Source organism: Cavia porcellus, unplaced genomic scaffold (genome assembly GCF_034190915.1).
Source record: "Cavia porcellus strain 051 isolate PalLab524CR breed Dunkin Hartley unplaced genomic scaffold, mCavPor4.1 scaffold_23, whole genome shotgun sequence".
Classification (NCBI taxonomy): Eukaryota; Metazoa; Chordata; class Mammalia; order Rodentia; family Caviidae; genus Cavia; species Cavia porcellus.
Genome location: NW_026947506.1, coordinates 24,276,101 through 24,294,761, shown reverse-complemented (window position 1 = coordinate 24,294,761; position 18,661 = coordinate 24,276,101). Strand labels below are relative to the sequence as shown.

The window sequence follows — 18,661 nt, the reverse complement described above, 5'->3', positions numbered from 1 at the left end:
TTCGTCAGATTTTCAGTTGACTCCTGCAGTCTGAAAACATGTTTTTTTCTGTTCCTTGTATTTGCTGAAACACTTTCAGCCTCTCCAATTCTATGGCTTTCTTCCTTCAGGGATCCCAGTCTGAAAACTCTCATCTTCTCTCTCACATTTTCTACCTAATTTTTATTTTTATTTTTATCCACTTAAGAATGTTTTCTACTTTCTTTTCTGAGTTCTTAATTTTGAAAATAATATTGAAAAACATGCAAGTGCTTAGTCTTCTTTTAATTGTGCTTTTTGCATAGCATTCTGTTCTTGTTCCATCATAAGCTGCTTCTATTATTTTCGTTCTTTTTCATGGTTCTCATTATCCTGCTCATCTCTGGTTTGAACATCTTATACAGAAAAATATTCTGAATGCCCAATATTAATTTTCTCTGTTGTTGAGGATGTTTTCACTCTTATTGAATATACTAAAAATTCTTGAAAGAGTAAATCAAGGTAGTTTAACTGATGACCTTTACTTTAGAAATGGTTGAAACAAGAACAATTAGTCAAAGACAGATTATGGGGCCCTTCAGTTACTGAGACGAGGATGACTTTAGCAACTGGGATGCTAAAATCTATATCATAGTTCTAATTTACCCTTTACAGCTTTTTTGAATTGCTTCTGAGAAGAACAGTTTGATACTTTGCTTCCTCTTAAATTGTAGCTGCCTCTGCTGCTTGGTATAGATAGGACTTGTTTAAAGGTTTTGTTAGATCCCAACTAGATGAGTTATTTATATGGAGATGCACAAGCCTTCTGCTTTCAGTCTTATTTCTAGTATTAGTTCTGACTCTCATAACCGGTGATTTAAAATCAAAGACTTGAGGATTGAAACAGACCAATCATTATCTACTTTTTCCCTGTCTCTCTATAGAGTATATTAGGCTTCTGTTTTCTCCATCTCTTTTACCCATGAACATAACCCCATCCTTATGATTTTTTTTTACTGGAATCAAACTCAGGATCTTGAGCTTGCTAGGCAAGAACTGTGCTGCTGTTCTATATCCCTGGCCCCATCCTTGTATTTCTTTATTGGAGATATTTTATTCACTAATTATGCTCTCATGTTCTTTCACTTCAATTAATTTGAATCAAGTTTTTTTTACTTTTTTGTTTCTTTGATTTCCCTACTTTTATTTCAATGGGATTTCAGGAAAAAGAAATTCTCTCTCTCTCTCTCTCTCTCTCTCTCTCTCTCTCTCTCTCTCTCTGTAGCCAAAATATACGACTTGAAATTACTATACAATTTGCCTTCATTTGAAAACATTGTTATTTATTTAACCAATTTCCAAGTTTTGGGAATAGTTTACTAATTTTTTCAATATCATAACTATTTGATTTCTTCATCTAGAAGAGAAAAGTTGGAAATAAGCGTATGGGGGCAATACCCAAGTGAATGAAGAGCTAGATACCCACCTCTAACAAACATCACCTTTGGAAGTAAAGACCAAGAGGAAAAGCCAAGGAAAAAAGAGACCAGAATTCCTCCAAGGAATTGTCCTAGGCTATAGGTTAGAAAACAGCATACGGAGTCAAAAGTGTTTAAAAGCATTGAGCAGATTTAGAAATCCATACAGATCCTTGCCCGTAAAATTGCTCAATATTCCACATTATGCTCATAGGAAAAAATGTAAAAGTGAGATTTTTTCCATCCAAGTATGTGAAGATTTTAAAAATATTTTTATATTTAGTGGTTAAAATTTCCCTCCAGAAGTATTAGCCAGGCTGAGAATGTAAGCTCAGCTGTACTCACCTAGTCATAGGTTCAGCCCCGTTTCTTTTTAAAGATTTTACCTGTTTTTTTTAAGAAGTTTCCAAGATTGGTTAATTTTGTAGACTTTATTGTGTCATTTTCATACAGAATCACTTTAATTATTGCTGACCTTTTATTTTACAATATTCAATACTCAACCAACCTTCACTCTCTGTGACAGTATGGACTATCAATTTGATTGGCCTTGATCATCAACTTGATTATCTGCCAGGGGAATGGTGGGACACATGGCTGGGTATGTTCTGGTGGCTCACTGAAGTGTGGCCTTGGGTAGTACTGATGGATGGCCCCTGTCCCTTCCTGTCTGGCACTATTTCCCTGCTCTGACTCCTGGTCTCCATGAACAAAACATCTACTCTGCCACCTCTTCTGCCAAGATATTTTTGCCCTGGAGCCAACTAGCCATTGACAAAATCCTCCAAAACTGAGTCAAATTGAATCCTCTCCTCCTTTAACTTGTGAGTACCAGGTATTATATCTCAGTGTCAGGAAGCTAATACAATCTGTATTATACAAATTATTAGAGACTATGTAAACTGAATCTCTGGGAATTTAATTCTCAAATTCAAACAGCTTGTACTTATCTGAAATCATGAGAATGTGGATGCTACATTGCAAAACAAATTTAAGAACATATTATTTATTTTGTCCATCTTTTTTTAATGAAAGAGCAGACCATTTGTTATTTCTTTACCTTAGATATAAACAGTTATGTCAATAATTTTCTAGTATTTTTTAAAACAAAGTGTTTTATGAGCTCTTTATTCCTTTTGTGCAAAGCCTAGACTTGAAGAGAGGTGTTCCTGCCACAAAAGATTATTGCACAGGGTTTCAAAAACAGGTTTCAAATGGCACACAGGATAGTGTTCTCTAAGAACTTGACATCGCTTTGTCCCATTATCATCTGTATATCTTTATCTCACTAAAAAATAGCCAAGCAATACATTTGTTCCAAACTAAAGTTTATGTCAAAGGTTAAATATCTATTCTAAATTAGTAACATGGTCTCCATATAAATATGAAAACCACCAGGAAAGCGTGCTGTGTTATGGAGAGATTTGAATTGAATTGCCCGTTAGTGTGGATCAACCTGATCACTACATGGAGGCTAAAAGTCCAAATTTTAGTCCTCACGCATGCAATGTAAGTGAGTCTGAAGGACATTCTCCCCAATAGAATACACCAGACACCAAAGGACATATACGCTTCTGTTTACAAAAAATATCCAGAATGGATAAATATGTTCCTCACTTTGTTAGGAGTGAAGAACAAAGAAAAAACCTACTTAATGAGTATAGACTTTATTTTGCAATGAGAGGCACATTTTGGAGCTAGATAGAAGTGATGGTTGCACAACATTGTGAATGTACTAAATATTTCTGCATTGTTCATTTCAATTTGATGAATTTTATGCCATACAAAATTCATTTCAATGAACTACTTGTTTACTTTTCTTTTGAGACAGAGTTTTGCTGTGCAGTTCAGCTTGGCCTTAAAGTCACTTTCTAGAACAGGCTGGCCATGAACTCACAGGGATCTTTTGCCTCAGCCTCCCAAGTGCTGGGATTACCTGCATGTGCAACCACACACAGTCCACAATAAATTACTTCTTTAAAGATGAAAATTCTAGAGCTAACTGACCTATGATTAGTTCTTGGCTGTCATTTTCCAGCTTTTTAGCTTGATGAAGGTTTTTTTAAATTTCCTAACTTAACAATAATTTTAACATTTTTGCTTTAATTTTCCATTCTTTTCAATCTTTTAATTGGGAAACAATGACTACTAATAGCCTACCACATAGACAGAATTGTGAAGAAAATGTGAGATTAGATGCAGAAGACTTCAGTTCTTGGTTGGCAAATCTTAAGTTCTCAGGAAGTGGTTGTTACCACTATATCTGTGACTGCTACCACCAGCAGTAGTAATAGCTGTGGTCCAATCCACTCAGATTCTTGGGATAATCCAGTAAGTACTTTCTATTCCTTGGTCTTGCTTCAAAGACTCCAATTAGTCTCAAGCTATCTAATACTGACTTCAGAGATTGAATTCCCTCAGTGGAGTATTTCTTCTGAATGACAAATTTTGGGTTAAACCCATTTGAAGTTAATATCATATGAAAAAGTCTTCGGAAACATTAAATAAGGACTAGATACCTACAACACTAGATTTGCAGAATTCTTGGGAGTAGTGGACCTTGTCTCCAGTTGTGTGCTGTCCTTGTCTCCTTTTACCAAATAGGAATCAATCCTTTTAAAAATCATTATACGCTGGTGCAATTAAAGGAAAGTGTAATAACTAATGAATTTCTCAGAGCTTCAGAGGACAAACTTGAGGCCTTAGTCGGTCTGCAAAAAGTAGTAGCAAAAATGTATTATGTAAAAGGGCAGCTTGACAGTGTTAGGAGATGTGTGAATTCTCGCTCTTTCAAAAAATACCATATATCCAATAAGTACAAGAAAAAAAAAAACACTCAGTAGCATTTTCCATTAGGGAAATTCAAATTAAAGCAACTCTCAGATTTTATCTTAACTTCAGTCAGGATGGTTATCAACAAAAAGAACAAAGACTAGTGAAGATATGGATTAAAAAGGAAGCCTTCTACACTGATGACAGGAATGTAAACTAGTACAACTACTATGGAAATTAATAAGGAGATTCATCAAAAAACTAAAAATAGGAATTTTACCTGACCCAGGTAGATTGCTCCTCGGTATCTCCCCCAAAGAGTTATTCATATCATATTGGTACGTGTATACCCATAGTTGGTACATATCATATTGGTACATGTATACCCATAGTACAATTCATGAGAGCTACATTCTGAAAACAGCTGACATGCCCATCAACAGACAAGTGGATAAAGAAAACATAGTAGTAATTGACTCAGTCACTTCCTCATCTCTGGAACACAATATTCAACACCAACAACTTAAAAGAAGAATAATTTGCCTCACATAATCAGTCCATAGTTGGGTGGCTCCAAGGCAGCAGTGACATGATGAAAGGGTCTTATGGAGGGAAGCTCTTCACATCACAGCAGCCAGTAAGCAAGGAGAGAGGATGGGGAAGCTGGGAAGAGAGACAGTTTATACCCTTCCAGGCCCTGCCCCTGGCAATGCACTTCTTTGGTTCAGACCCCACCTCCTAACAGTAAATCAGCTATCAACCCCCAAAAGCCAAAACTCTCAATGTATGTGGGCTTGAGGGACATTCTAGATATAATCTATAACATATATACATGTTAGATTTTTATTTAGCTGTAAAGGAGGACTGGATTCATACTATTTACAGGAAAATGGATCTCAAGTCCATAAAGTCAAGTGAAATAAGTCAGACAGAGAAGGCTAATATTACCTGATTTCTCTTATATGAGAAACCCAAAATATGAATATTTAAGAGCAAAATAAAGGAGATATGGTAGGAAGTAGGGAGGTGGACATTTTGGAGTTGGGTTGGGGTTCAGGGGACAGGGAGAAGGAAGAGGGTATGGAGAAGGGAAAGAAAATTTTAAAAAATGAAGATATGATATGCTTATGAACCAGTTCCCCAGAAAGGATATAAACATGAGGGATGACCAAAAATAAATAAATAAATTTAAAAATTGAATAAAAATTTATCGCAGTAAAAGATACACGGTCATTAATCCCCCTTAAAATACTCTTCTCCCTTAAGCACACTTATTATTTCATTCTTGTTACTTTCTGAATCAGTTCTGAATGTCTTCTTTTGTGAGTGTGTTTCCAAGAATGATAAAAAATGGTGAATTCTGCTACCAAGTGCCATCCAACAGAATGACAGGTCTGTAAAAACGTTATGCTGTGTCTTCGTCGACTTTATTTACTAAATCTGACACTGTGTAACTTTCTAGCTCTTTCTCAAAGTTAAAATGACCTTGAAAGGTGGATGTTTTGAATCAATTTAAGGCACTGAGGCAACCATGACAGTGAAATTAATGACACTCCTGAAGGGAGAGTTCCAGAACTGCTTCAGAAAGTGGCAGGAATGATGGGATGAGGGTTTTCAGGACGCAAAGAGTATTTTTAGAAGAATTAATGACAATATATCCATTATTATTATTATTATCATATTTTATTTATATAAAATATATAAATTTATATTTATATAAATTTATATAAAATATATAAATATAAAATATATAAATGGTACCAGGGATCAAACTCACAACCTTGTGCTTGCCAGGCAGGCCCTTGTACTGCTGAGCTGTATCCCCAACCTGACAATAACAATAAATTATTTTTAATTTAGTCATTGTATTTTTTCTCATACTTCATATTATGTATTATAGACATACACCAAAAATATATACATACATATTTTTATTAGTAGAAGTACCCAAAGAGCTCAAAACGTTTTTGCTGCTTTACTAACAGATATTTTATTATGTGAATATGCTTTCCTTTTACTTTTTTTATTCCTGTGAGATCCTCAAATCATAATCAGGCTGAAAAAAAATATCTATAATAGATAGAAATATACTACTTGGTTAAATGTTCCTGAGATCTTGTGTTAGTTGCTTTTATTGTTGCTGGAACAAAATATCTGTCATTCGAAGTTGAAAGGGGAAAGTTTGTTTAGCTTACAGTCCAAAGTTAACTGGTTCCGAGGGAGAGTAGCTTGGCAGAGAAATAATTCATGGTGGCTACAAGGTAGCAAAACGGGCAAGGGACCTCAGCAGTGTCTTTATGCCCCTTGTATCTGATCCACTCTGCTTAAGGCAGGTAGCACTCACGTCTTTAATCCTACCTGGAGTCTAACATTGCACCACGAATCAGTCTCAGTGGCACACACTCTGGATCCAGCCACTTCTGAAAAAGCCCCACCTATGGCTTCAGTGAAGCTTTTGGGGGGAAGGGGTACCTAAACATAAGCCATAACAGACTCTATCTAATTTGTTCTCTTGAAGCCTGATCAGACAAGATGCAAAGAATAGCCAATAGAAACACCATTTATTGAATGAGACAACACATGTAAATATTTTTGGAGCGTGTTCTCCTGAGTCCAGCTTGTCCTTGGAGGACAGAAATAATAAGAGGACACTAATTTTATGGACATACCATAGCCTCAAGCATGAGCTATATCCAAGGGGCATAGATTTTTATCCTATGATCATCCATGGGACCTTGAACACTATCTTAGCTTTTGGGCTTCTATGTCTTCATGTGAAGAATGTAGATAATAAAATCGTTTTTAACAGTTGTTGAAAATATTGCTTGAACTTTGCTGTTTCAAGTGACTTAGTGTTCGGCAAAGGTCTGATAATAAATGTCATTTTCCACTTACACGGAAAGCTTTCAGAGAAATGTTGTGGCAGCTTCCATAATCATAAGGAGCTGGCAAGTTTCATGTCTTACTATGGGTTGGGGAATGTTTACTTAATGCTCTCCGTCCATTTTCTCGGTTAAATTCTTTCTTCCCTCAGTTCTGTGTGGCAAGTATTATTATACTCTGATGGAACGTGAGGCTGAGAGAAGGGAGTCGGGGGTAGCAGCTTCTGGGAGAAAGTATCAGCACTGACACCCCAACTCAAGTCTGCTTGGCCTCTCTGTCAAAAGGCTTGAGCCAGGTTTAGTTGTTGTGAAGCCCAAATAACTAAATCTTGGAAGCATACAGTAGACACTGAACAGTACTTTTGAATTGCCTTCACCCTAGATCAGTTTTCTAGCTTCAGAGAAGCATTTGGGATCTGTGGTTACTGGATCCAGAGAGTCCATTCAGTTGAGTGTCCCACCTCTGAGGGCCTTTGTGATAGAAGGGACAGCTTCTAGGCAGTCCTCGCACGTGACAGGCACAGACCTGCGGAGCATGGTGTGATGATAAACGGGTCAGATGATCCCCGTGCAGTTGAGTCAGAAGAAGTCCCATGTGGAAATAGATTTCTTTCCTAAATCCAGTGCATCTGCAAGGGTGTGACTGGCACTGCTATTCTTGGCATTCACTGGAAGCACCCCAGCCTGCTTAGGTAATGAACTTCCTGGGTTTATTCATTAACAGATTTCCTGCTTTTCCCCTCCTTGGATAGGCCCAGCTGTGAGATACAGCAAGTTCAAGATGTCAGAGGCCAGGCCACCTCCCCTGCTCGGGCAGCATACAACGCACATCCTGAAGGAGGTCCTCAGATATGATGATAGGACCATTGGGAAGCTGCTCAATGATGGCGTGGTGTCCCAACATGAGGCCAACTAACACAGGAAAAGGCTGTTTCTCAACGAGTGCACTTTGCTGGCAGAAGCTGTACTCCATCTGGATCCTTCTCCCCACATCTGATGCCACTGCAAAGCAGTTAGAGGAACTCCAGGTTTCCTGCCTGTGGTGTCTGGAACAACTCTGGAATGAATAAGTCCGCTACACTTCAAGTGTACCCCACTTTGTATGCCCTATGAATGTATCCTATAATAGTCTAATTGTGCCTTTGTGGATTTTTAAAATAAAGATTTAATTCTGTTCTCACTCCACAGAGAATCATTTTGAGATGACAGGTATGTTAATTAGTCTGGTTGGATTCTTTCATAATGTGTGGATGTAAGGAAACAGTGCACTGTACTCCACAAATACATACAACTCCTATTTGTTAATTAAACATAAAATAAACATTTTTTAAAAGATTTTTTTTCTGAAGAAATACACTCTTTATCCTAATTATGCTAATGGCTTAAATGTTTGCCTGTCCTGCCCACACAAGCCTGAAAAAGAGCAGATCTCTTGATGTTTTCTACTTGTACATAAAGTCCTCATTTAAATCTTTGTTAGGAAGTCAAAGTAATAAGCAGAATGACAGTGCTGGTGATTGATTTTAAACAGAATAACTTAATTTTGAGCTCTTGAACCCTTTGTTAGTCTATAATTTAAACCATGGACTTTGCTGATGTCCCTTATAAAACTGAGCTCCATTCTCCTCTGTGGGAGTAAATATTTGCTTTATGTTGTATTTCTCTGATGATTTAATGATACATAGCAGGAAATCAATTTCCACCAATGCACTTGGAGTATAGGCATCTGTCTTCAGGAGTGAGTGAGGAGTGATTTTAATTGATATATTCTTTTGAGGTATGCCTAAACACAACAGGCTGTTAAGTGAGCGTAAGATAACTCTAATATTATAAATAATCTATAAATAATATATACCTAATGACAAGTAGGAGGATGACAGGAAAACATTTGTTCATACTATGAGCACCCACTATGGAAGATTATATCATGCCTAGTATTTCATCAGCAAATACAAAGTACAGAAGTGTCTTCTATCTAGAAGATTAGAACTGAATTAGGATATACCTTCCAGGATAAATGGTCACTCAAGACTGCCAAGCCCAGGTAGAGGCCAAAGAATGAGATGCCCCATCAGTATCCTGAGGTGACCTGACCTTATGGCTGCTAGGCACATGTACTTTAAAAGCAATGTCATTACATACCAAGAGGTAACCGAAAGCTAAGTTACAGATGCTCAACTTTCAAACGGTGATTTAGAGTCTGTATTTTTTTCATGTTCTTTTCAGTTGGTATGACTTGAGTCATTTATTCATGCTACAAAGGCCAATATGTTTCAAGAATCAGTGATTCCAATCAAATTTAAAGCTTGTCTCCTGAAAAGACCTCAGGAGATCTTTTAGACAAATGCTTCCAGATTTTCAGAGCAATTACGGTCTCCCTTGCTTTGCTATTTGTGGGCACCTTACCCTGAAGAACTCCTGCTGTTCTTCCAACAGTGATAATTTCATCACACCTGTCCTTTCCCCACAATACCTAATTCACAGATTCATGTTTGAAGACATTTACTTCAGTTAATTCACTTAAAAAATTTATATTCATCCACTTAGTGTGGAAATCGACACACTAATTGTATACAGAGAATTGACAAAACTGCGTATCATAAAAGACAGATCTACCATTTCTCATACTGATCTAGGTGGATATCTCAACATACAAACTAGTTATTGAGTAATAACTCGACATATCCAGGGAGCCATATGTAGTAGGACTCTGATCATGGATAGGGACCAGAAGATGATCCTAAAACTTTCAAGCCAATAAAGACAGTAGCCTGCACACATTTTAGTCATCTCTGAAGCAAAGACACTGTCTCCAGTGTAAATACACACACACACATTCAGACTTGCACCTACACGGTTCAAAATGATCAAGGAGAGGTTTGAACCAAAGGTCACTACCCAACAGAAAACATTTACTCTATGATTAGTGAAAGCCATAATTAAGAATGTTTCAAGCTCAGATAAATAGTCTAGTAAGAAACATTGTTCTTGCAAATATTTCTAGCAATATGCCCCTGATCAAGCTATGCTTACAAACAAATGTGTATTTTAATTATCAGGGCCTATTATTTTACGCATTCCTGAAACTTAACTCAAGTTCAATTTGTGTCAAGGCCTGCTTGCTGGCAAGTTTGTGACTGAGATTGGCCTAGAAAATTCCTTGAAACTTAGTGGGTTAATCATTTTGGAATTAAGGGTGTGTCCACAAGCAAATGGACTTCATTCCCTTGATTTTTTTCTTAAACATTGTACTGCCATGATTTTCTGGTTAATCATGTATAATATTTTCCAAAAAGCAGTCTGATATGCTGAATGTTTCCCTAGAAGAACAGAAATGAACATTACTCAACTTTGTGTGAGTACCCCAGTTACTTGGTATGATCTTGTGTCTGACACATTTACTGGGGTTAGAACTACAAAGGAGATCTTAAATAGATTTCCTTCTAAGACATTAGGCAACTGTGCCTGGATAGCTCTGTGGGGAGGGTTTTTCATAAAAGAATTCATAGTCTCCACTTTGAAGTCTTCTTAGGGAAATTGCACCCATTTCAGACTCTTTTGTGTCTTGACTTTGATATGCTGTGTAGTTTAAAAACTTTATAATCACTAATGTGTACCACAAAAATAATAGAGATGGGTTCAAGTCCTGAAAATAGTGATACAAGTGAGTCTTACTTATCCCTCTCCCACATATCCCTCTTTCCATAGGATTTATTCTCCAGATAATTGTGCTAAAGTATCCGAGAACAAATATGAGGCAAAAGACAGACCAGACTCTTCAGATCTTCAACCTCTTAGAAATTCTCATCCTGACTTCTCAATGGCAAAAAGAGAGGTGGAAAAAAAATGTACACTCTTTGTCCTCTATACCCTGTTGTTTGTTTATTTATTGTACTTTATATCCCAAGATGATGATATTCTCTTTCACTTGACTTCTATTCATGAGAAAGTCCCTGTTGAAGTATTTATAGCAGATAGGATCCTTGAAATAAAAAAAAAAATTGCTAATTTTGATTGTAGAATCAACTATTTTCAGGAGATCAAGAATAACAGGCTCACTCCTTCTGATTTGCTGGTACCAGTACTGTCACAGTCACTATTTGATAATGGTACTAGTACTGGTACCAGTACTGTCACAGTCACTACTTGATAATTTTTTAACCTCTTCTTAGGGAAATTGCACCCATTTCAGACTCTTTTGTGTCTTGACTTTGATATGAAAGAGGTTAAAAAATAAACTCATGTACTTCCATGACAAACAACAGTTAGGAAAAGCTGAAATACATCACAGACTCTTGCAATGAGGTCTGAAAGTTCTTTGACGTTAGAACAACTGTTTCTTCTTACAAACCTAATCCAGCAATGCTTTACCCTGGTAAGATGCTTAAATAGTTGTTCAGTGCAGATATACCATGCTGACTCCCTAACACAAATGGCCCTGAATGTTCAAACAAGGTTGGCAGCAGACAGGACAGGTTTATGTAGTGGATTAGTGGGGTATAAGGAACTCCAATACACGTGTATCCCCCAATAGCCCCTCCAAAACATGTTTTCCAGGATCATTCTCTACTGCAGACGAATGAATGCTAACACTTCACATTAGAACATATGTTCTGCACACTAGGGATGTAGGTACAAGACAGAAGTGCTTTGAGAGAGTGATTAGCAAGAAAGAGAAAAAGCACAACAGGACGATCATATCCTGGTTAGCACATTCCCTCTGTAGGGCCTGGAGAGCCAGGGACAGAGGAATCCAGTCCGGTGTGGTGGTGTCCAGAGGGAGGGGCAGGCCAGGAGGGTACCTCAATCATTTCTTAGAAAACAGGTTTCAGTCCCTTTCTTCCTCCTACTCCTTTGACTTTCCTTCTTCTCCTCCTCTTCTTTTCTCTTTTCCTTTACATCTCTTCATCTTCTTCCTTTCTCTACACATTGACACACACGTACAGAAGTACAGACCTACGTTATACAAATATGAATACCTCAATCCGTGTTTGCCCTTTCAAAAACTAGGATTTGCTCAGTCATTTGGATAATAATGAGTAGCAGTCATGACTATGACTTCATGAATTCAAGCAATCTTGTATTAATCTCTGGGTGGAGCAGTTCTTTAACAACTAGCTGCCTCTTCTCCGATGAAACTCAGTGAGAGAAATGAGGGAGTGTTCCAGATATCACGAAGGGCTGTGGCAGAGTTCTCAAACTTCCTGTCTTTCTGTCACAGGTCCCCAGTTCCAAAAAGAAAAAGCCAATGTAAAATATTAGAATATGGAGCCACGTCTGGACTGTGCTGGCTACACACTTTGGAGCAAAATTTCTGGGGTATGGCTGACATTGTTGGAAAATTTCATTAGAGGCAAATGAGGACCTAATGGTAGACCTTTCTGTTTCAGCCTGGCTTTGACCTTGAACTTGGATTCTTGCTCTGTCTTAAAGAGGCAAACTTATTTTGTGTTCGGATAGCGGTGAAGGATTTATTCTTGGCTATTTTAGTGAAATGGTCACCAAAAAGAGTGATGCCTTCTCCTCTACTTGCTTCTGCCATCTGTCAAACTAGATGACAGGCACCTCATGATTTCCTTTGCTTTCTTCTTTCAGAGCAGGCAAAGAACTTTGATAGACCCACCCTTTCCCCCCGTCTTTTCCTTTTCTTTGCAAATAATCCACATGGAAGTCAGTTGGTTTCTTTGGCTCCTGACCACAATAGATTGGAGAAAGTTTTCCTGCTCCTCCTCTGTCACTTGCACCCCTGCACCCCGAATTTCTGCATGAAGGCTTTCAGCCTGCAGCAAAGCATTCACCCAGAACCTGAAGCCAGGATGTTGAGGCAAGAGATGGAAAGATGTTCAGGTAAAATTATAACTGGGAAATATCATGGTTTCTACTGTCTTTACTTTTTTGTGAAGTGTAAAGAGAAATTTGGATTTCCATAGCATTTTCTGATGCAAAACATGGCAACATGAGTAACACACATTCACCCTGGTCGTCCTGGATTTATATTTTTAGATTTTACAAAGAACTTCCTGGCTATTCTTGATAGAATTCTAAAAGATACTGTTAATGGAGATCTTTGTGTTTTTTTCTTTGGAGAGGTCAGGAAAATCATAGGTTTCTTTTGGGGGACCACATTAAGGAACTGCTTTTGCTAGAAGTGGCAAAGTGAACTCTTTCTCTTAATAGGATTACTTGACATTGCTGGCCTTGGGAACAGAAGTGCTATGGCCCACCAGTCCACCTCTTGAAATGTACCCTGAGTATAATTACTTAGGATTCCCAGCCTGCTTCACACAACTGTACAATGAGAAAGTCTGAGTCAGAAGCAAACTGAAACACTCCTTCTTACAAACACAGCAGAGCTGGACAGATCCTGCTACATGGGCTTCTAACTCTGGGCTACTTTTTCCATCTTCTTAGTCCAATGATTTGGTATGGTTCTCTTGCATTTTTCTAGAATCTTCAAAAACTTCAGTAAAAGGCTATAGGCCTAGGACCCAGGTGCCAAAGACTTGCCCTGTGAAGCAGGCAGCTGAACTGTGACAAAGTGTGGGGAGTTGAGAGTGATCAGATCTCGGTTCTTTATGAAGCTACCCTCACACACCACAGGTGACACAAGGTGAAATGAATAGTTTGGCGGGCCTCTGTGTGGGTGCATTTCTAGGGGAAGCTTTATTCACTTGGCAAAAAGAGCTCTCAGACTGAGAATAGGTTCTGCTGGAAGTAGAAGAGGACTCTGTCAGTCATCAGTGTTCTTAGCTTTAGATTTCTACATAAAATGGAAATACATTTATAAGACCCAGCCATATAAAGGAAGAATTTTTGTTATGTATATAAGAATACATAATTTTTTCCCTCTTGGAACCCATAGTGAATAAATTTCAGCAATTCTGGCAGGTAATTTCATGAGTTGCGTTTCTAATATTAAATTTGAAGATGATATACATATATATTCCAGCACCTTCACACTGAGCTATATGCCCAGACTGGCCCTAAACTTGTGATCTTCTTATCCCTGCCTCTTGAAGTTCTGGGATTATAGTACTGCACAGTTACAAATCTATTTTCATATGTGATGTGCACTATTCCAACTGATTTGTATGTATTACCTCTTTAATGCACACGTGGCGAAGTCTGAAGAGGGAATTATGCCCATTCTGGCACATACAAGTTGACCATTTTCAGTATGAATAGTATTCCCCAGCTGTTAGTGCATGAAGAGTACTCTTGGATTTTGTGTCTAAACCCATGAGCCCTGGAACTCTTGAGATCTTTAAAGGGTGAAAAGTCAAGGTATAGAGGGAGCAGAAAGGCCTTAATTCTATTATTTCCACCTTTGCATATATTTCCTAGAAATAATAGAATCCCAAGATAATCAGCTTAATTGAAACAGTGTGGGCAGAGCCCTCTGCAAAGTTTTCTCAGGCTGCCCTCTCAGGAGGCACAGTCAACTTTTCATCTATCAAAAGTCCTAAGAATATATACTTCTGTAACAGAGGAACTTCAAGTATTCTCCTCAGCCCGGCAGAATTTTGTGTTTTGTTCTTTTAAAGTGTTAAATGGAGTCATAATGTCACTGAGGAAGTAGGTCAGAAGCAACTCTTCCAAAGACCCCTGCTGAAAAAAACAGTGAGACAGCCCGAGGCACATGGATTTCACTTCTGCAGGGAGCATTACTGAGTGTCTGAGGGAAAGTCTGGCTCACTGTTAAGACTTAAAGCAGGTGGAGAGAAGGAATCCAGTGTAAAAAAATTGCAGGAGAGGTATCCACTTCCAGTTAAATTTCGGATTCTTAGACAACAGAAAAGCATAGAGATGGCTGGAATAGTCTTTATGACCCCACTAAGTGTTAAAAATTGTATTAGTAGCAGAACACACCGTTGTACAAAGGCCCTGTCTATCAGCAAATTAAATATAAAATGTTCTCCCATGAATGAGAACATACAGCAGTGAGTTGTACAGACAAGTTATTTTTGTTTTGGTTTGTTTGGAATATTTTCAAAGTATTGGAGCCAGAGAGGAGAGAGTAGTGTCTCCTTATGTTTGTCTATGAATCCATGAATGAAACTGTTTTAGAACTATGCAGTTGGAAGTGGTCTCTGCATTTGGTTTTCTATCTCAATCTCCTGTATAAAATCCAACCAGAACAGTTGTCACACATCGAGTTATAATTACTTAGGATTCTCATTCAGGTAGAATGCCCTGGAGGTATCTTAGTCAGCCTGTATCGCCAGTGGTCATCGTATCATCTACTCTACAGGAAACAAATTATAAATATCTGTTAGGTAGAATTTCTCTTGTCTACCACATTGTAAGACCTTTGACAGAGAAAATGGTCATATTAATTTTCATTTACTCATCATGCCTGTAATAGTTTCCAAAGGTGATCACCATCCTCCATCCTTCTGTAGAATAGGGATCTATTCCCATTGAGAAATACACTTTATTTCTTCTGTTCTTAAGAAGGATCTAGTCTTGTGACTTGTTTTTTAGCCTTCCTATTTTCAATAATTATAGACATACAAAAATTATAAAAATCATACATAAGCTTCCCATGTGCTATTCATACAGTTTATACTAATTTAAGCAGTTTAGGTAACAAGATAAAACTATATGAGCCAGAAAATTAACATTGGCATAATACTATTAACTAGCCTATAAACATTATTCAAATGCTATCAGTTTTCCCACCTTTTAAAAAGGCAGAATTGTAAGATGATCTCCAGGATTCCCAGCTCCTGATGTAAATACCCACTTATACAATATAACGCTAATCTAAGTACTAGTATGGAAGGATTTTTGTAGATAATATAAGATCTAAAATCATTTGACCTTAAAATAGGAAATTCCTGATGTAACCAGTCCTTTAAATATGAGCTTCAGTGTAAAAGTCATTAGGTGACAGCTTTGAAGCACAAAGGCTTTTGACATAGGAAGTATATATTGATTTATTAGGCAGCAATAGAAAATGAATACACAATGGATATCTTTCTTTTGGACCTGGATCCATTCTAGTTAGGATTCCAGATCATATCTGATTGCCATTTTTATTTATCTACTACAATTGGCCTCTCATTATTCAATCAAGGTTATGATTTCACTGTTTTCGTTTTTAGTATAGAGATCAAACCTACTACTTTCACACTGAGCTACATCCCCAGCCCTTCAATTTTATTTTTTAAAATTCTGATACAGGATCTTGTGAAGTCATCAAATCATCCAGTTTGGGCTCAAACTTGTGATGCTCCCCTCTCACTCTCTGAATGCTGGAATTACAACCATGTACCACTCTTCCTGGTTTATAGTTTTTAGTGAGAAATTTCAGAGGTTCCTTTTGTATCCTCTCTGTGTAACCTAACAAAGATGCAGTTCTAGGTTTTAGGACATTATATCTGAGTGATTTTGATTTTGATTATTTGGTTAGGATTACTCCCTCATAACCCAAGTTCCTGTAGAGTTGACTTTTGTTTTTCTAATTAATAAGTAGCATATTAGCAGGAAACATGTCAAAACTGTATTAGTCTATAAACTGTATTAGTCTATAAATTAGTCTAGAATTATCAATGGCTGCTGTAAACAGTTATCAAAAACTTTGTGGTTTAAGACACCAAACTTTATGCTCTTGTAGTTCTAGAGTTCAGGGGTCTGAAATCAGTTATCATTGGACTGAGATATGGCGTTAGCTGTGGGGTGCACTCTGCTGAAGCTCAGAGATGGAATCTTATTCTTTACATGTTTTGTCATCTGTAAGTTGCATTCTTTCAATTCTTTGGCTAACGGCCATTCACCAACTTCAAAACCAGCTGAGGTGACTTTTGTATCCCCTCTGTGATTCTGTTTCTCTCTTCTTTCTGTTATTGCACAATCTTTCCGCTGCCATTGTTATACTCAAATTCTTACATGTTCATGACAGGGACTGTTAGCAGGTGATTGGATCACAGAGTTCTGCACTCATCAATGGATTTATCCACTGAGTTCATAGCTCACTGTGCTGGAGATGGGTCACTGTGGGAGGTGACCAGGAAAGGTCCAATTTCTGCCTCACCTCCTCCCTTCTCTCTCTGCTTTCTGGTCACCATAGTAACAGCAACTTTCCTCGATTCTGGCACTTCCACCTTGCCTTTTCTGCATTTGAATCTGCTAACCATAGACTGAAACATCAGAAACCATAAGCCAAAATAAGCCTCTCTTCTTTTAAGTCATGAGTGTCAGGTGTTGTGTTCTTCTGATGCCAAAAGTGGCTAAGATGGCCATCAATCTCTCTTTGCTTTTCTTGTAAGGAAATGTGTGGTTCCACATTGGGTGCCACGACCCAGTGAGGCTCCTGAGGTTCTTGAGATTAAGAAACCGGCAAGAGGATGAGTAAAACAAAAGACAAAGTTGGGGTCAGGTGGAGCCCTTATCCTCCTGATGGGAGGAAAGAAACTGCTCAACCACTGTAACACCTTTATGTATGTGCTAGGAAAGATGATGTTAATTTCAGCCCCTCTGCCTTGCAACTTGTTGGCCTGGCCCCTTGCCTTCTTGGTGCTGGAACAACTTGTTTACAGAGCTTGTTTTGGTCTCTGTGTTCTCAGGGCTGGCCTTGCTTTAGCCCCACACATGTGATCAATCTCCAGCTTTAACGGCTCCCTACTGGTAGACCCACTCACACAATCCAGAATACTCTCCCATCTCAAGATCCTTAAGGACTTTGCCATATAAGGTAACACCTGTGAGTTTCAAGAATTAGAATGTGTTCATCTTTGAGGAGCCAATTTCTAACATATTTCAGAAACTATACAAATATTTTGTTTTCTGTCATACTTTTGTCTACTATGTTGTATACCTATCAATGATTCTTTCCTAAAGCATTTATTTGGTGTTCTATTTCTATTTTTCCTGGTCCTAGATTTATTGACTATAATTCTATTGTGCATAAACATGTGTGTTCCCTTCCATTTGTTTATTGGTAGTTATGAACCTATGGTCTGTGTGCCACAGGATTGTTCATTATTACTGAACGCTCTAAATGGTTCGCCAACACTGGTTTAATTATTCAATTCTTTATTTATATGAATAGAAGCCAGTGGATATTTATTATATGGGTAACACTCGTGAATTACTTATTATGTTGCTAGCTTACAGAATTAACCATCGCAAACATCTTCAAGATGAATTCTATTGTCCTTTCTCCCTCATCCTACATTTCTATGAGCTCTATGTTACAAAGTTTTTAGAATCTTGTCGCATGTTTCCTTCCACAGCCTTAGAATTATTTCTCAAAAAGTTCTTTTTCTTTTTTACTGGGAAAGAGCATTTAGAAACACAGGGCTAGGTACTAGACATTGTTACTGGAATATCAGTGCTAGCAGGTCATCTCAGCCAAACAGGAGAAAATGCACATAGACACATGCACACACACACACACACACACACACACACACACACACAATCTGCATTGATTTTTATATCTGTCTATCTATACATCTACTTTCAAGACCATATGTTAAATCTAGGCTAAGCTTTTCAGAAGCTTAGCATGTTGGTCTTTTGTTTTCAGAAACCAACTACCATGCTAGAAGTCTGTCTGTCATAGTA

At 37.8% G+C, this 18,661-nt stretch overlaps 1 protein-coding gene across 5 annotated transcripts in view; it reads left to right on the top strand.

Annotated features, from left to right (window-relative positions):
* The window catches only part of Sugct (succinyl-CoA:glutarate-CoA transferase), a 738,758-nt gene that overhangs the window by 707,315 nt on the left and 12,782 nt on the right, over positions 1-18,661 (top strand). For 2 of the 5 annotated variants that reach the window (XM_063233934.1, XM_063233930.1), the window contains one exon: positions 7,843-8,270. The exons of 2 other annotated variants lie outside the window; for them this stretch is intronic. In XM_063233934.1, the coding sequence (XP_063090004.1) occupies positions 7,843-7,854 (12 nt within the window). In that variant the 3' untranslated portion in view covers positions 7,855-8,270. Of the gene's footprint in view, positions 1-7,842; positions 8,271-18,661 lie in introns of those variants that run through there. One more of the 5 variants, XM_063233932.1, reaches the window with a different exon arrangement.